General features: G+C 45.9%; 1 protein-coding gene across 2 annotated transcripts in view; it reads left to right on the forward strand.

Annotated features, from left to right (window-relative positions):
• Positions 1-9,651, forward strand: part of Azin2 (antizyme inhibitor 2) — a 34,167-nt gene extending 24,516 nt beyond the window's left edge. Inside the window, exons 9-10 of one of the 2 annotated variants that reach the window (XM_023701005.1) lie at positions 8,210-8,424; positions 9,172-9,651. In XM_023701005.1, the coding sequence (XP_023556773.1) occupies positions 8,210-8,424; positions 9,172-9,310 (354 nt within the window). In that variant the 3' untranslated portion in view covers positions 9,311-9,651. The remainder of the gene's footprint in view (positions 1-8,209; positions 8,425-9,171) is intronic. The other variant, NM_001293737.1, reaches the window with a different exon arrangement.
• The last annotated feature ends 6,734 nt before the right edge of the window (positions 9,652-16,385 follow it).

Genomic DNA, 16,385 nt, shown 5'->3' on the forward strand with positions numbered 1-16,385 from the left:
GGCATGTAGTGCTGGGGGATTGAAGCGCGGTCCCTGTGCTTTGCTAAGCTTGTTCTAAGTAGGTGCTTTAGACCACTGAGCCATCTCACCAGCCCAGTGTACATTGTTTTTAACTTAATAAATATACTGTGAACACACAGTTTTAAATACTAGCATTTTAGGTAGACTTTTATGTGTAAACATTTAAAATGTTCATTGGGTTATCTAAAAGGATATATATTGAGGGTGTAAAGATAATTAATACAAATGTATACCATCACTTCAAAAATGCAGCGTATGGTTGGATATAGGGAAGGGACCCTGAGGACAATTTTATGAGTCTTGAGGTAATGGTATATTTGGCTATGTAAGCAAGTAGCAGATGGCTTCTGAAGTGGCTGCATCACGCTGCATCCCAGCAGCCGTGAGTGGAAGTTCCTGTTGTTTTGTGTTCTTACTAGCATTTGGTGTTCTCAGTATTCTGGATTTTGGCTGTTCCAATAGATGACAAGTGGTATTTGTTGTTTGATTTGCATTTCCTTATTGAATGTTTCCACCATCCATAAACTTTTTTTTTTAAATTTTATTTATATGTGTGTGTGTGTGTGTGTGTGTGTGTGTGTGTGTGTGTATGGCCAGCTCAGCCCACCAGGGGGCGGGGCTGGCTGGCATGTGGTACTGGGGGATTGAACCGCGGTTCCTGTGCTTTAGCTAAGCTTGTTCTAAGTAGGTGCTTTAGACCACTGAGCCATCTCACCAGCCCCAACCATAAACTTTTCTTGCGGAACCAGGGATTGAACTCAGGCCCTTGCGGTAGCCAGGGAAGCGCTTATTCCACTGAGCCATCTCCCCAGCCCCTCCATAAACTTTTTCTAGACAGGATCTATCTTACTATGTATTCAGCCTGGCCTGGAACTCTAGCCCAGGTTGGCCTCAGAGTCACAGCAATCTTCCTGCCTCAGCCTCTCAAGTGCTGGGATTATAGGCTAGAACAACCATGCCTGAAGAATAGAACACTTTTAACTTTAACCAAATCCAGGTCATCATTTTTCATCTATGGTTTCCTGTGGTATCTTTTTCTTTTTCAGTAACACTTACTACTTTTTTTTATGAGGCAGGGTCCGACTATGTTGCCCAACCTGGCCTCCTCCCCTCTCAGCCTCCAGAGTAGGTGGGATTATAGGTGCATGCCACTGTCCAACTGTAATTTTTTTAAAAAAATATCTTTTAACATGCTATATTTAAGGAAAAAAAATTAAAAACCTATTTGAGAGTGGGTCTTGCTATGCTGCCCAGTCTGTTCTAAAACTCCTGGGTTCAATTGATCCTCCTGTCTCAACCTCCCATGGAACTGGGACTATACTTGTGCCCCAGTATACTCAACTCATGAGCTCACTATATAACTTCTTCATTTTCTTTGTCATTCCCCTGCTACGCTGCCAACTTTGTGAGGACAAAGATCATTGCCTATTTTGCTCACTAATGTGTCCCAAGCACACAAAACAGCGACTGTTCAAATATGTGTTAAGGGGCCGGGGAGATGGCTCAGTGGAATATGTGCTTTCCTGGCAAGTGCAAGGGCGAGTTCAATCCCTGGTTCTGCAAAAAAAAAACAAAAAAAAAACCAAAAAACACCCAGCAAAAAACAACAAAAAAACAAATATGTGTTAAATGACAACCTAATACTGAAACTGGATTTATATTTGGAGGTATGCTGAATCCTCCTACCCTCAGTTCTAATTGTTGAGTGGGTTCCCAGAGCCTAGCAACAGTGAGGAATCTGACAGGATGCCCTCACATCAAGCTGCAAACCCCTCACGGGACATCTTTTGCATAAAAGTCAACTAGGAAAAACACCCTGTTCTAAAGAGGACAGCAAGAAAACTTTTGTTTCAATTTTGGTAGTGGTTGGGAGACAGCAAAAATCTGAGACTAAAACTACAAGCTGCCATCTGGCTCACACTGACGCTAATTCTGGTGTCTGAAAAATCCCAAGCCTAGAACTGACTGTGTCTGGCAGAAGCAAACTTAAGTTCTCTCTGGAGGAGGAATCTTCAACTTGGGCTTTTCATAATTCTCTGATAAGGTTTCACAGAACCTGAACTGGGAACCAAAAACCACAAAGCACAAACAAGTTACCAAACTAGCAGAGGCAAATGACAGCAGAATCAGCCCTGCTGATTCTGGAATCTATTGGAATTACCAGGTGCTAAATGTAAAACAAATCAATTTATTTTATTTATTTATTTTTATTTTTTTAAAATTTATGTATGTATGTATGTATGTGTGTGTGTGGCCAGCTCAGCCCACCAGGGGGTGGGGCTGGTTGGCATGTGGTGCTGGGGGATTGAACAGTGGTCCCTGTGCTTTGCCAAGCTTGTTCTAAGTAGGTGCTTTAGACCACTGAGCCATCTCACCAGCCCATCAATTTATTTTAAAACCAGGCTGACCTTGAGTCTGCCAGGCAGACTGAGGCTAGCCTTGAACTCATGATCTTCCTGTCAAAGCCTCCCAAGTGCTGGGATTACAGGCACATGCCACTACATCTGGCCAAAACACATAAAAATTATCTGTGTAAAGAAGTGAGAGATTAAGCCAGGCATGGTTGCACATTCCTGTAATCCCAGTACTTGGGAGGCTGAGGCAAGAGGATCATCCAGGAGTTCAAGGCCAACCTGGGCTACAGAGTGAGTTCAAAGCTAGCCTGAACTACATAGTGAGACACTGCCTTGGGGCGGTGGGGAAGAAAAAAGAAATGAGATTGAAAATACACCCAACAGGGGCCAGGGAGATGGCTCAGTGGAATGAGTAAGCGCTTCCCTGGCAAGCAGAAGGGCCTGAGTTCAATCGCTGGTTCTGCAAAAAAAAAAAAAAAAAAAAAAAAAAAAAGAAAAAGAAAAAGAAAATACAACCAACAAATAAGTGCATGTAGGCCAGGGGAATCAACTGCAGAGCTTGGGGAAGATGGGGAAATGCAAATGCAAATGTAGCACAAAGAAACAAAAAGGTATAAAAAATAAGAAAAGCTAAGAAAGTAGTGCCTGAAGTGAGAAAACGGAATATCCAATCCTAGTTTCAGGAAGAGACTGTATTAAGATACAGAAATCACACCAGTAATTTATTTGACTAGGAGTACTTTGATTTAAGGAATTGTTACCTTTGAAGGCAGCTAATTACTAAATGGAGCAAAACCAGCTACCAACCTGGGTGAACTAGGAACTAGAAATTTAAGAGACTAGCTCCTCTTGTTATGGGTGACTGCAGTGCCTTAAGCCACGTGTAAGATGGAAATCAGACTTGGGATGACTCTTGAGCCTCTGGATGACCAGCATCATAATCTACCCTTTTCCTCTGGCCAGTCCCAAGGGGCGAGTGCCATGTATTCTTCGGTGATGTTCATGACTGGATGGACTTCTGAACTCATATATAAATCATGAACCGGCAAAGGGTGTTCTTGTAGTGTCAACAGCTCTTAACATTCAAGTCAAGTAGATATCAACTCTTTTCATGTTCCTGGCTCTCCTCTCTTGCTCCTTGGAGCAGGCGGCTACAGGAAGGCCTTCTGTAGAAGGTCAGAGGTGGGGGCTCCCAGCAATCGTTCACTGCTCTCCAGCATTCTCTGGCTGCCAGCCACCTTCAGTGTTATCACGTCAGGCTGCCGACAACACTTTTCCTTTGCCAGCTCAGCATGCACTACTTGAGACAGAAATCACAAATGGGCAGCGATATCATGTAGAGGAAGCTTTACAAGGCCGTATGCTGCACAGATCGACCCAGAGTGATCTGCAGGAAGATGCTTGTAGAGTGGTCAGGGCAAGGGAAAGCACCCCTACAGGACCTAACTGAGGAGGGTAGCAGAGTGATGGTCAACAGTGATGAGTCTGTGACTGAAGCCTGCTGCAACCAAAGCAAGTGTCTCCCTGAGCAGCCACGTGGGAACTGATGAGGCCATGGTCCAGGAACAAGATGCCTGGGGTAGCCATGGAGTTACTTTCACTTGCCTTTTAGGAGGATCAGGCCTCTCTCCTATCTCATTCTTTTGAAGGCCAAATCATAACCTTTGAAGACAGCTTGTAGTATCATAGGAACATGCACTCTACCAGTGGCTAAGAAGCGCATCAGAGGGTGCTCAATCATAGCAGCAGTCTCCTGCTGGGAGGAGCATCACCTTGCCAAAAGATGCAGGCCAAGGCCACCTGTGAAAGCCACTGAGGTGAGTGCTACCAGACCCATGCCTGCTGAGCCAGAGGCAAGTATCTCCTTGATCTGTCCAGCTGTGTCCCCGGTCACCTCTTGACAAAGCCTCTCACTGTGTGGCTGACAATGAAATTCTAGTCCAGCTCTAGAATCACAAAGCCAGACAGAGAATTTAAATTGTAGACCTGTATTTTCTGGAGGATGATGAAGACAGTAGCTGACACCGCTCACGCTGTCCCTTCCCTTTTAGAAACAAATTATCTGATCACTGCAGATGAGTCTTTGAATATGAGCATGGATTTGGTTAGATGAGGTTTCGTGTCTGAGTTTTGCCTGTATGCTTACAAATGATTTTTTAATTTTGTTTATTTTTTTGAGACAGGGTTTTACCTTGCAGTTCAGGCTGGTCTTGAACTTGCAACAATTTTCTGGCCTTTGCCCCGCTGAGTACTGGAATTATAGGCATGCACCATCAACCTGGTTTCACAACTGAAATTTTGTGTAGGTTTTTTTTTTTCTTTCCCTTTTTGTGCATTGTCCTTATTCATTACATTTTCTTTCTTTTTAAAAAAATTTTATTTATTTGTTTTGTGTGTGTGTGGCCAGCTCAGCCCATCAGGGGGCGGGGCTGGCTGGCATGTGGTGCTGGGGGATTGAACCGCGGTCCCTGTGCTTTGCTTAGCTTGTTCTAAGTAGGTGCTTTAGACCACTAAGCCATCTCACCAGCACCACATTTTCTTCTTTCAAAGTGTTTCTGTACACTTCACGTCATATGGGAAATATCGATTTTAAGTAGTTGGGGGATTAGGTAAGGGTCCATTAGGACCACAAACCTTTTTAAATGTTTGACTTTCTTATGTTTGTGAATATGCTTTTGCATTAGGCCTCTATGGGGAAGGGATCTGCATCTGATATGGGGCAGAGTTCTTTTCTTAACTTCTTCCAGGACCTGGGGCAGGTCGCCCCCTTTCTGCGTTTTCTTATCTGTAAAATGGGAATTGCACTTCTGGTACCTACCTCACCAATGAGCTGTGAAGTTGTGGGTGTTGGGCATGCTTTGTAAATGCAGACCCCCTTGCTCTACCACAGAAGGACCCTGTGGCTGATAGGCTGGGTGTCCTGGAATTTTACAGATGCTTTTCTATTTGCACGTTATCAGATTTGTAAACAGGGTTTCACTGAGAATTTTGGAATATTTATGTTGAAGAGTTCTTTTTAAAAAATGGCTGTTGGGGGCTGGGGAGATGGCTCAGTAGAATAAGCACTTGCCTGGAAAGCACAAGGACCTAAGTTTAATCCCTGGTTCTGCCCCCCCCCCCAAATGGCTGTAAACTGAGGAATGTATAAAAAAGATGTGGTTTTTTATTCATAAAGAAGGATAAGTTGGAGACTTTTATAGGTAAATGGATACAACTCAAGACCATACTCAATGCATATGTGCAAACATTGTATTGTCTCCCTAGTGTGAGAAGCTGAGAGTAAGATCCAAAATGTACAATAGAGGGGCCGGGGAGATGGCTCAGTAGAATAAGTGCTTGCCTGGCCAGCGCAAGGGCCTAAGTTTAATCCCTGGTTCTGAGGGAAAAAAAAAAAAAAAAAAAAAGCACAATAGACATTGTAAAATGGGAAGAAACTTCAAAAAGAAAGAGAAATTGGATGGGGGGGAAAGCAGAAAAAAAAAGGGAAAAGCAAAATATTATGACACACACAAGAGTTAAGATAGTTATAGAACTAATTTCTTTTAGTGCATTGAAGAGAAAGGTTTATGCTAACATTGTTTGGACAATTAAATGCCTATATCTTGTACCCTGAGTAACTAATTTAAAGATAACAATATGCAATGTACTAACCATTGCTACCCTTCTGCTGTCTTGCTTTGAAATTTTATTTTCTCTCTTTAAAATAAGAAAAAAATTTAAAAAATGGATGTAAATAGTAAAAGGTATTTTACATTATCTCGTGACATTTTGAAATCCTTTTTTCTACCTATATTTTATTTGTACTACTAATGGGATGTGAGAGAATGCTAACTTCTTATAACCCTATTGCCTTTTCTCTTCATGGTGGAAGAACCATTAAATTCTATTTACTCAAAGATCTCTGTGGATATGTTTACGGACCATTCCTCCCCCAGAATCTTTAAACATTAGTTTAACATATTTAAATGCCTGGCGGCAAGGGAAATAATGCAGAGCAACTGAGATTAATTTTACTCATGAACAACAATTTTGTAAATAAGATTAAGTCAAACAAAATGGATATATTTGTCTATCTCCCTTTCCTAAAATGTGAGTTTTATCACCACAGAAATGGGTTTTTTGTGCTCATTGTGCATTCTCAGCTCTATGTCAGACCTGATACATAGTAGGTGTTCGATAAGTACTTGTTAAATGAAAGGATTCATAAATGTTCTTTTTCTTGATATTAATGGGACTAGCAGCTTATTAATAATTGTCAAATACATGAATATTACTTCTGTGTATGGAGACTTGATTTCCTCATTCCTGTCTCTGGCTAAGGTCTTCACTGCTTCCTTCTAAAAGCTTCTTTCTATCTATCTATCTATCTATCTATCTATCTATCTATCTAATCCATTTGCTTAAAAATACTAAAAAAGCAAAAAACAAAACAAAACAAAACAAAAAACAAACAAACAAAAAAAAAACTAAAAAAGCACCTACTGTATGCCAGGCTGGAAGATGTGGAGGTGACAGAGATGAACCGGGCTACTGCCATTTCTGGGCTCATGGAATTTACTGTCAGGGAGAACAGGCCTGAGCAGATACTTCACAAACAAATACCCAGTTGCAAATCCTGGCAAATGCTGTAAAGGTGAGGCTTGGGCAGTTGAGCTTTAGGAAAGACTTCCTGGAGGCTGATTCTTGTGAGATCTAAAGGACAAACAGGAGCTGGCAGATTTGGAGCCTCAAGAAACAGCAAGGGTGAAGGCCAGGGGAGAAGGGAAGTTCTCAGGAAACCCAGAGCGACAGGTGTAAGTGGAACTGGTACAGCGCAGTAGATAGGATAAGGGGCCCTGAGGCCACAGTTAGGATTTGCACACACCTGTTCCTAAGCTGTGACTCCTCCTCTAGCGCCAGCCTTTTTTTTTTTTTTTTTTTTTTGGTGGAACCAGGATTTGAACTCAGGCCCTTGTGCTTGCCAGGGAAGCGCTTATTCCACTGAGCCATCTCCCAGGCCCTTAGCACCTGCCTTTACATTATGACAAACTGCACCTCTATCTTGGCCAGCCTGAAAATGGTTTAAGTTGTTTTCTAGATTTGGAAGTCATTTAAGAAAAAAATTTAAAATTTCATTGGTAAGTTCTGCCTTTGAGCAAATCCATCACCTCTAAGAGCCTCCGTTTCCCTACAAAAAACAAACAAAAACCCCAGTAATTATGTCTAGCTGGAAAGTCTTCCATGACTTCTGCCTAGTCACCCTGTGATTTTCTATTGGAGGTGTGCCTTCCTCACAGATGTGTCCTGGCTCTGGTCACTGGGCCTGGCAAAGAATGAGAGGACATGGGAGGCATTCACAGAGGGAAACCCTAGGGCTGGCCTGGAAGGGGTCTGGAATTGGGGGCAGGAGGAGGGCTGCACAGGTTCAGTCACAGTTTGTGTCTACAGGAGAGTGGCCAGTGAAGGCCAAAGAAGAGATGTGGTAACAATAACAGCAGTAACAACAGCAGTTACTAAATTGAACCTCTGTCATGTTAAATGTTCTACATATACTAATTTATCCTTTTAGAAGCTCTCTCAAGTAGATACTATTTGTTGGTCATATCTTTTAAATTAAAAAACTGAGGCACAGATTAATTAGGTATCTTGCCCAAGGTCACAGAGCTAGAAAGTTGGAAAGTGGATTTGAGACCAGCTATTGTGGCTTCCAAGCCTAAGAGACACTGGACGCAGAGGACTGGGGAGGGCATCAAATGCTCAGTTATGAAGGTCATCCGATCTCCTGTCAGTCACAGGAGCTGTGCTAAGGCTGTGGTATGCCGAGGAGGGCTGATGGCTGTGTTTCTCTCCTACAGAAACCACCCATGGAGCAGCCCCTGTACAGCAGCAGCTTGTGGGGCCCAGTTGCTGATGGCCGAGATTGTGTGGCTGAAGGCCTGTGGCTGCCACAACTACACATAGGGGACTGGCTGGTCTTTGAGAACATGGGCGCTTACACTGTGGGCAAAGGCTCCCTCCTGGGGGGGACCAAGACCTACCACATCACCTATACCATGTCCAGGGTAGCCTGGTAAGAGGGCCTGCTGTGAAATGGAGGGTTGGGGGAAGTGAGGCCTAAGTGAAAAGGGAAGCCTGTGATCCTGGAGACCTGCTTCTGTGTAACCAGAACTGGCAAGGAGCTCCTGCTGAAGCCCATTTATCACCCACCTGGGGCTTACAGAGGGGATGAGAGAATCGAAGTGCCAGGATATGCAGAGTTGCAGGCAGGCATGTGGGGTGGCACTGTGCTGGATGGGAGCACAAGCCCTCCCTTAGGTGGAGTCCTGCTCCCTGGGAAGGTGGGAGGCAGGAGGCACGGGGTGGGGGGGGCAAGGGTGGTGTATCTGAGGCATTAACAGAGGTTGGCATGCCTAGAAGGAAAGACAGGGACAAGAGCTGGGTTCAACCCTCGTGCTGGCACCATTAGGGATGTGTTCTGGGGCAGGCCACTGCTCTCTTGATCCTTGGTTTCTTCACCAATAAAATGGGAATAGGAATGGGCTCCTCATGGGGTTTTAGACAGGTGGGAAGTGCCAGCATGATACCTGACTCACAGGAAGTGCTCATAAATGTGGGTTCCCTTTTCCTTTTGGACAGTGGGGACCACAGGGTAAGCAAGCAGAAGGAGTCAAGGGTCAGCAGGTGTCACTTGCCCCTGACCTTTGCTGGGCTTAGGTAAGATCCTGAGCTTGATGAGACCAGGAGCACAGGACAGGGGCCAAAAGAAACCTCTGTCGTCCTGAGCTGGCTGCCTCTAGGACCACTTCCTTACCCCTAGGGAAGCTCTGCGGAGACAGCTGCTGCCTGTGGAACAAGAAGAGGATGCTGAGGGTATGTGCAAGCCTCTGTCCTGCGGCTGGGAGATCACAGACACTCTGTGCGTGGGCCCCGTCTTCACCCCAGCAAGCATCATGTGAGCAGGCCCCATTCCCCCTGGACAGCCCCAGTGGGGCCTGGAGATGCCTCTGCGAGAGGTGGGGAAGGTGGTAAGCAGGACACTTACCGCCAGGACGCTGGTGCTCACTCTGCTGCCCCTATGCCCTGCCTGTAGTGTTTGTTTCTGTCCTGTAAATAGGACCAGCCTTCCACCCGCTGTAGTTCAAGTATGCAACATAAATCCTGTCCCTTCCAGCTGTGTCTGCCTTCTCTGCAGGGCAAGGGGCCTGGCCAGCCAGGTTTTGGGGTGTCCTCAGGGTCTCCTTGTATCTTTCTCACTTTTGTGAATATGAAAATAAAATTTACCTTTTCTAATACTCCAGTGGAATCTAGCAGTTCAACTGAAAAATTAGCCCAACTCAGGCGTGAGAGAGACTTCCCCACTACACAGTGAGCCCATGCTCCTGAGCCCACTGCACTGCAGGTGTCGCCCACTCACACCTTGTCTGACTCACCTCTGTCCTTATGGGCTTCTAAGACTGGAAGAAGCCTGGCTTCAGGAAAAATGGTGACCTGTCAGGGGCTGAGGTGTGGGATTAGAGCTGCCTCCTTCAGGAGCTCATGACTGGCTAGTGGCCTTTGTGTGACCCCAAAACCCAGCCTAAGGCCTGGCCCACAGTAGGGGCAACTAACCATGTGATACAGCTTTGCAAACTCATACTGGAGAGAAAGAACAAAGGGATGGATTTTTGCAGGGCTGGGGATGGAGCCACGGCATTCCAAGGCTAGGGACGTGCTCTAGCTCCGAGCTGCATCCCCAACTCCCTTTCTCCCTGTGGAGGGAGTGGTTCTGAGTAGACCTGCTACCCTTACTCTCCTTGCAAGCAAGGCACTAGGACTAATGCTACCACGTGGTGCATTTTGCTTGTTTAGGCAGTCACTTCAAGGACAAGGCACAGAACACTGCTGTGCCCAATGCCAACAGCTCTGGCATCCCTCCAGACTGGTAGCTCTTGTAGCACAAGGGCCCCTCCACACCACCAGAGCCCCACGCTCTGCATCACAGTGTGTGGCAGTTTAGCAAAGGAGTTCAGAATTTTACTCTTTCCAGAAGCTAGAGGAGACCAAAATTCTTTTGCTTGAATTAAAAAACATGAGATACAATTCACAGGCCATAAAATGCAGCCTTTTAACATGTGGAAGTGAATGTTTTTCAGTGTATCTGCAAGGCTGTGCAGTTATGGCCACTATCAGTTCTAGAACATACTGAACATCCCCCAAGACGTTCCATAATCACCAGCAGTCACTTTCCATCTGCCCATCTCTGCAATGCTTTTTTTTTTTTTGTGTGTGTGTGTGGAACTGGGGATTGAGCTCAGGCCTGCACTTATTCTACTGAGCTATCTCCCTGGTCTCTGCAATGTTTTTTATATCTTCTCTTTAGCCCCTCTTAGGTTAAGCCCAGCTAGCCTGTGTTAATATCTCAGGCAGTTCTAGGCCTGCACCTGGATTTGAGGTTAACCAGTGTCATGGTTTGGGGTTTTTGAAAGGGGAACAATATCATACAGGGCATATTTTATTTTATAAGGAACCACCCAAAAAATTATACACAAGAAATGCAGGAAATCTGTCCATACAATAAATACTAAAGAATCCAACTGAGGGCCTGGGTCCTAATATCCTGCATGAGTCCAGCTGAAAAACCTACAGCTCATAACAATTTCTCCTGAAGTCCAACTGGAGGCCTGGAGCCCACAACAAAGTCTCGTTCAGGCCCACTTTACAGATCCGCTCTGGAAAGGTCTAAAGGTCAGTGGTGGAAGCTAGAAAGTCTATGTCAGGGCCTGGGGATATAGTTCAGCTAAGTGCCTGCCTGGTAAGGGCAAGGAACCTGGTTTGATCCCTGGTACTGCATGCCACACCAGCTCTGAAACTGGGTATGGTGGCCTACGCCTGTAATCCCAGAGCTGAGGAGGCTGAGTATGAAGAATCACTATGAGTCTGAGCTGTGTAGTGAGACCCTGTAACAAATCAATAAAATAAAATAATTTTTTAAAAAGAAAGTCCATACTAGCAGGATGAAGGATCAGTGCTAACAGGCTGAACTGGAGCTAAGAAGCAAGGCTTAAGGTAAGCACCAGAGCTCCCCTAAAAGTGCCACAGCTATCCTCAGCAACAGTGAGGTCCCAAGCTCCTCCAGCGATGAGGAAAGCTGAGCTCCCATCAGGAAAGCCAATCAATAAGCTTCTCTATGAGGCTGAGCAGGGCACCATCTTCCCCTCAGGAGCCAGGAAGTGATGCTCAAGATGAGGATCAGAGCTCCCCAAAATGAAATGTAGCCATTCTCAGAAACAATGAGGTCCTGAGCTCCTCCTCTGACCAAAATAGCCAAGCTCATGAGGAAAGACAGCACAAGATCACCTAGCAGAATGGCCTACGAGAACACTGGCTTCCAACAGCTTCTCCAAACAGCATCACTAACAGTGTCTCAACTGCTTCTCCCCTTCTGTCTTTTAAGCTGCTGGCAACAGTCTTCAGGTGGGCCTCCCACACCCAACACCACCCTAGTTCAATTGAGCTGGGTGTAGCAAGCTGACCACCAGGTAGAGATCCACTCCACCCAGTGAGGCCCTGTGCCATATGTTAGGAGTAAACTAGGTGCTTTTCAAAAACAAGGGCACAGCTTTTTTTTTTTTTTAGGGCTGACCTGCTTTTTATACCGTGACAAGGCTGAGAGCTCAGGACATCTAGATTCAGAAAGCAGGGGTCGGGGAGATGGCTCAGTGGAATAAGCGCAGGCCTGAGTTCAATCCCCAGTTCCGCAAGAGATTCAGAAAGCAATCAGAGGGTCACTCCCTTGTCCATCTGCTAACTACACCAAACCTGCTTTATTGATATTCCCACATTGGTCTCAGCTCTCCCTCTGAGAGACTATTTCTCAGACTTCTTTCACTTCAGACAACCAACCAGATATAACCCACTCACTTCTTTTTCTCGAGAGGAGGGGAGGCAAATACAACTTTTTCTTCTGGACTCAGCATCTGCTATCAAAACCACCAGGAGCCCTGGGGCAGGGTACGTGGCTGGCTATGGTGAGATATAGGTATAACTTAATACCTTCTGGAAGGCAGGTCCACCGGGAGGGCCCTCTGTGTCTTTTGAAGTGAAAGTGACTGGCACAGAGCTTGAACAGAGATCTCTTATTGGAGCTTTTCTCCTGTTTCACATTCTATTTGGTGTGCAAGTGAAATTTACTTTCCTGAGAAAGGTACAGCATATACAGAACCTGTGATTCACTTGAGAATAATCAGTAAGTTACTTCTTTTTAGTTATTTGTTTCTTTTTTTTTAAAATGTGTGTGTGTGTGTGTGTGTATGTGTGGCCAGCTCAACCCACCAGGGGGCGGGGCTGCCTGGCATGTGGTGCTGGGGGATTGAACCGCAGTCTCTTGTGCTTTGCTAAGCTTGTTCTTTCTAAGTAGGTGCTTTAGACCACTGAGCCATCTCACCAGCCCAGTTATTTGTTTCTTAAGAAAAACCATTTCTTTCACTTTATTTTTTTCTGAAAAGAAGGAAGAATTACATGTGGAGAATGGTAAGGGGCTGTGAGCCTGTGTGTGGCAAATTGAGCTGAGGGCTCCCTCCTCTGAGTGGTCCACCAGCAATGACATCCTCCTGCCCTGGAACCTCCCAGAAGGACTTGCTCCTCCCAGCACTGCCCACACCCTCTTGCACTCCTTGGAGGTCTTGTGCTCCTGCTTACTGCTCCCTGGGCTTCCACAGACCGGCTAGCTACTGCTCCAAATGGACTCCTACTCGCTCCCTCTCAGGAGTGGTCCCCCTCCTGCTGTCCCTCCACAGCCCACCCTCACCTCAGCAGCAAGATGCTGTTACTCCTGATTCAGTTTCACCAATGGCACTTAAAGCCCTTACCGGGATACTCAAGACTCTCACTCTTTCTTCTCACTGGTCTCCGCCACAATGGCCTCCTGTCTGTTCCTCAAACATTCCATTCACCACTGGGTCTGCATTTACCATCCCTTCTCTCCCGGGAGATCTTTCCTGGGTGGAATTCACTTAACCACTAATGTCTTTATGTGAAGCTTTCTTAGATTGCCCTTTACTTTTTAAATTTACTTTTATTGTTATGTATTTGGTATAGCGTCTTCCTATGCAGCTCACACTCGTAGTGATTCTTCTGTTTTAGTCTATGTGGTACTAGGGATCACCTGGCCCTTGCGCTTGCCAGGGAGGCCCTGAGACCGCTGAGCTATCTCTGGCCTAGATTGTCCTTTAGAAAACTGCACGTCCTAGGTCCCCTGCCCCCATCAGTTTTCTTTTTTTCTCACGGCCATCTATTAGCATTTGACATACTCCTAGCATATTTGTCTGTGTATCATTTGTCAGTCTTCTAGAGTCTGACTTCCTTGGTAGCAAAAACCTTACTTTTCACTGCTGCGTCGTCACCCAGGACAGATGAGGTGCTCAAACTATTTCAAGTAACAAACACAGGTCTTGTTCCGCCAAAAAACAACAACAAAAAAGTTCCGCCAAAAAATAAAACCCAGGGCCAGGGAGATGGCTCAGTGGAATAAGCGCTTCCCTGGCAAGTGTAAGGGCTTGAGTTCAATCCCTGGTTCCGCAAAAAAAAAAACAACCCCCCCAAACCAAACCAAAACACACACACACACACACACAAACCAAACACAGGTCTTAAACCTGTCCAAATCTGTTAACTCATTTGTAAAACGTGTCTGTTAAACGTATTTCGCTCGGAAGGTTATTGTGAGGATTCAACAGAGAAATGGGCATAAAACAGCCCCGGGCGTAGCATATATCACTAGATGCTCAATAAACTAGGTGCACTTATTGCGCACTTACTGTGGTAGATGGTTGTGATGCAAATAAGTCCCTGTGAGTCCTCCAGGCGCTGACAGTACCAGTCTGCAGGACCTGCAAACTAAGTCAGAGCGCATTTGGGAAAATCCAGGGTCCACCCACTTAGGCCAAATGTCAGGAAAACCTATAGGTACGTAAGATGCGTTTTCTAGGTGACCGGTAAGGTAGGACCGCCAGATAAAAACAAGTCACAGGCTCCATGCAGTATTTGACTTCTTACACTAAAACACTGCATGTAATCCCCACACTCGGATGGGAGGATCACAGTAAGCTCAGTGTAAACTCAGTACTCAGCGAGACACTCAAAAAACTTTACTCGTTTACCTTCAATGCCACTTTGAACTGCACGTTCTGCATTTTATCTGGCAACGCTACCCAGGCAAGCAGCTGTGCGCTGGTGTCCCTCTCTGGGTTCCTTTCCTTCATCCCGCCACCTGCTAGGGAACTCCCCGGGCAGGGCACCTCCCACCCCAGAAGTCGCACCTTCGCTCAGAGCTATGTGGGAAACGCTCTAGTCGCTAGCTGAGTGAACACAAGAAGCGACTTCCTCCCAAGCCCTTCACTTTTCCGATCCGGTAGCAGAGACTGTGGGGTGGGGGATGTAAATGACGCTCAGAACTACTGGCGCCACGAACTGAACACGAGCTCCTCAGCCGCCAGAGCCTCACAACACAGCTCTCCAACTTCCGGTCGTGTGACGTCACTTCCGCCCACGAGAGCCTCCCAGGAAGCCGCCTCGGCCTGGACCAGGATTGCGTCCTCTGCTGGCCTGGAGGAGGAACCGACTTAATGAACTGGAAAAAAAAAAAACAAAACAAAAAAACCAACCCCCAAAACCCCCACGAATCCATTGATTGAAATACTGAATAAATCTGAGCGGAGGAACGACTTCTGAGGTTCCGCCTCCAACCTTTACCAATGGAAAACTGAACCCTCCCCGGGGGCGGGGTTTGCCCCCAATGAAAATGTCATCTCCCGAGGCTGCGTGGGCGGAGGGCTTCGGCTTTGCGACGGGCTCGGAAGACGGGAGGGGGATGGGAGGGGCGAGCCGGAAGAGGGCTTCTGGCGCCTCAGCTACTTCCGCCTCCACTCAGGGGATCCGCGTTGTCTGGTCTTTGGCGTTCTTGACCCTTTATTTCGCTCTCGAGACACCTGCAGAGTTCATGCAGTAAATTGGAGACGTTGGACACATTTTTGATTTCTGGGCCAAGATGTATGGTATTTTAGAAATAAGAGAGAGTGCTGTCTGCCATGCCCCGATGATGCCCTTCCCTCGCATTATTGCTCTTTATTTAAAGAATGCTGTGGAGGAAATTTTATGACATGGACTCCAATCCCCCACAGCCTGTGTTAGGATACGGGTTCTGCTTGTTATTAGCCCCTTTATTTTTTAATTTTGACACAGGTCTTCCCAAGTCACTGAGTTACCCAGAGTGCTAGGATTACCTGTATGTACCACCACACCTAGCTTTCCAATTCATTCTTTAGGTGGAAATCAGAGTAATCTTCCTACAATGAAGTCATACCATTTCTTGGCACGAGTCTCTTCAGGAGATGCCAGTTGCTTTTACAAAGATGTTAGGACTTACTTGTATGCGAGTCTTACGTGATGCTTAGATCTAAATCTGCACCATCCATTATGTTAGTCACCAGCCTATAGTTATGCAGCCCTTGATGTACAGATCACCTGAATTAATATATCCTGTAGTGTGAAACACAGTTCAGAATTCAAAGATGTTGTTCAGGGCTGGGAGATTGCTCAGTGGCTTAAATGCCTGCCTGGCAAGCGCAAGGACCCGGGTTCAATCCCTGGTACCACATGTCATGCCAGCCCTAGAGGCTCTGGGCATGCTGTGTGGGCCAGTGAAACCGGGCATGGTGGCACACACCTGTAATCCCAGTGCTGGCGAGGCTGAGACAGGAAGATCACTATGAGTCAGGGCTGTGTAGTGAAACCCTGTACCAAATAAAGAAAGAAAAGAAAAATACACAAAGATGTAGTTCAAATGAAGATTGTAAATGATCTCATTTTAAATTTTAAAATATTTTTAATGCTGAGCTATTTTGAGTAACAAAATATATTAAATTAACTGAACTCATTTGTTCTTAATTTTTTTTTTAAAATTTTTTTTATTTATGTGTGTGTGTGTGTGTGTGTGTGTGTGTGGCCAGCTCAGCCCACCAGGGGGCGGGGCTGGCTGGCATGTGGTGCTGGGGG

The sequence above is a fragment of the Octodon degus genome, unplaced genomic scaffold (assembly GCF_000260255.1).
Source record: "Octodon degus isolate 3935 unplaced genomic scaffold, OctDeg1.0 scaffold00130, whole genome shotgun sequence".
Lineage (NCBI taxonomy): Eukaryota > Metazoa > Chordata > Mammalia > Rodentia > Octodontidae > Octodon > Octodon degus.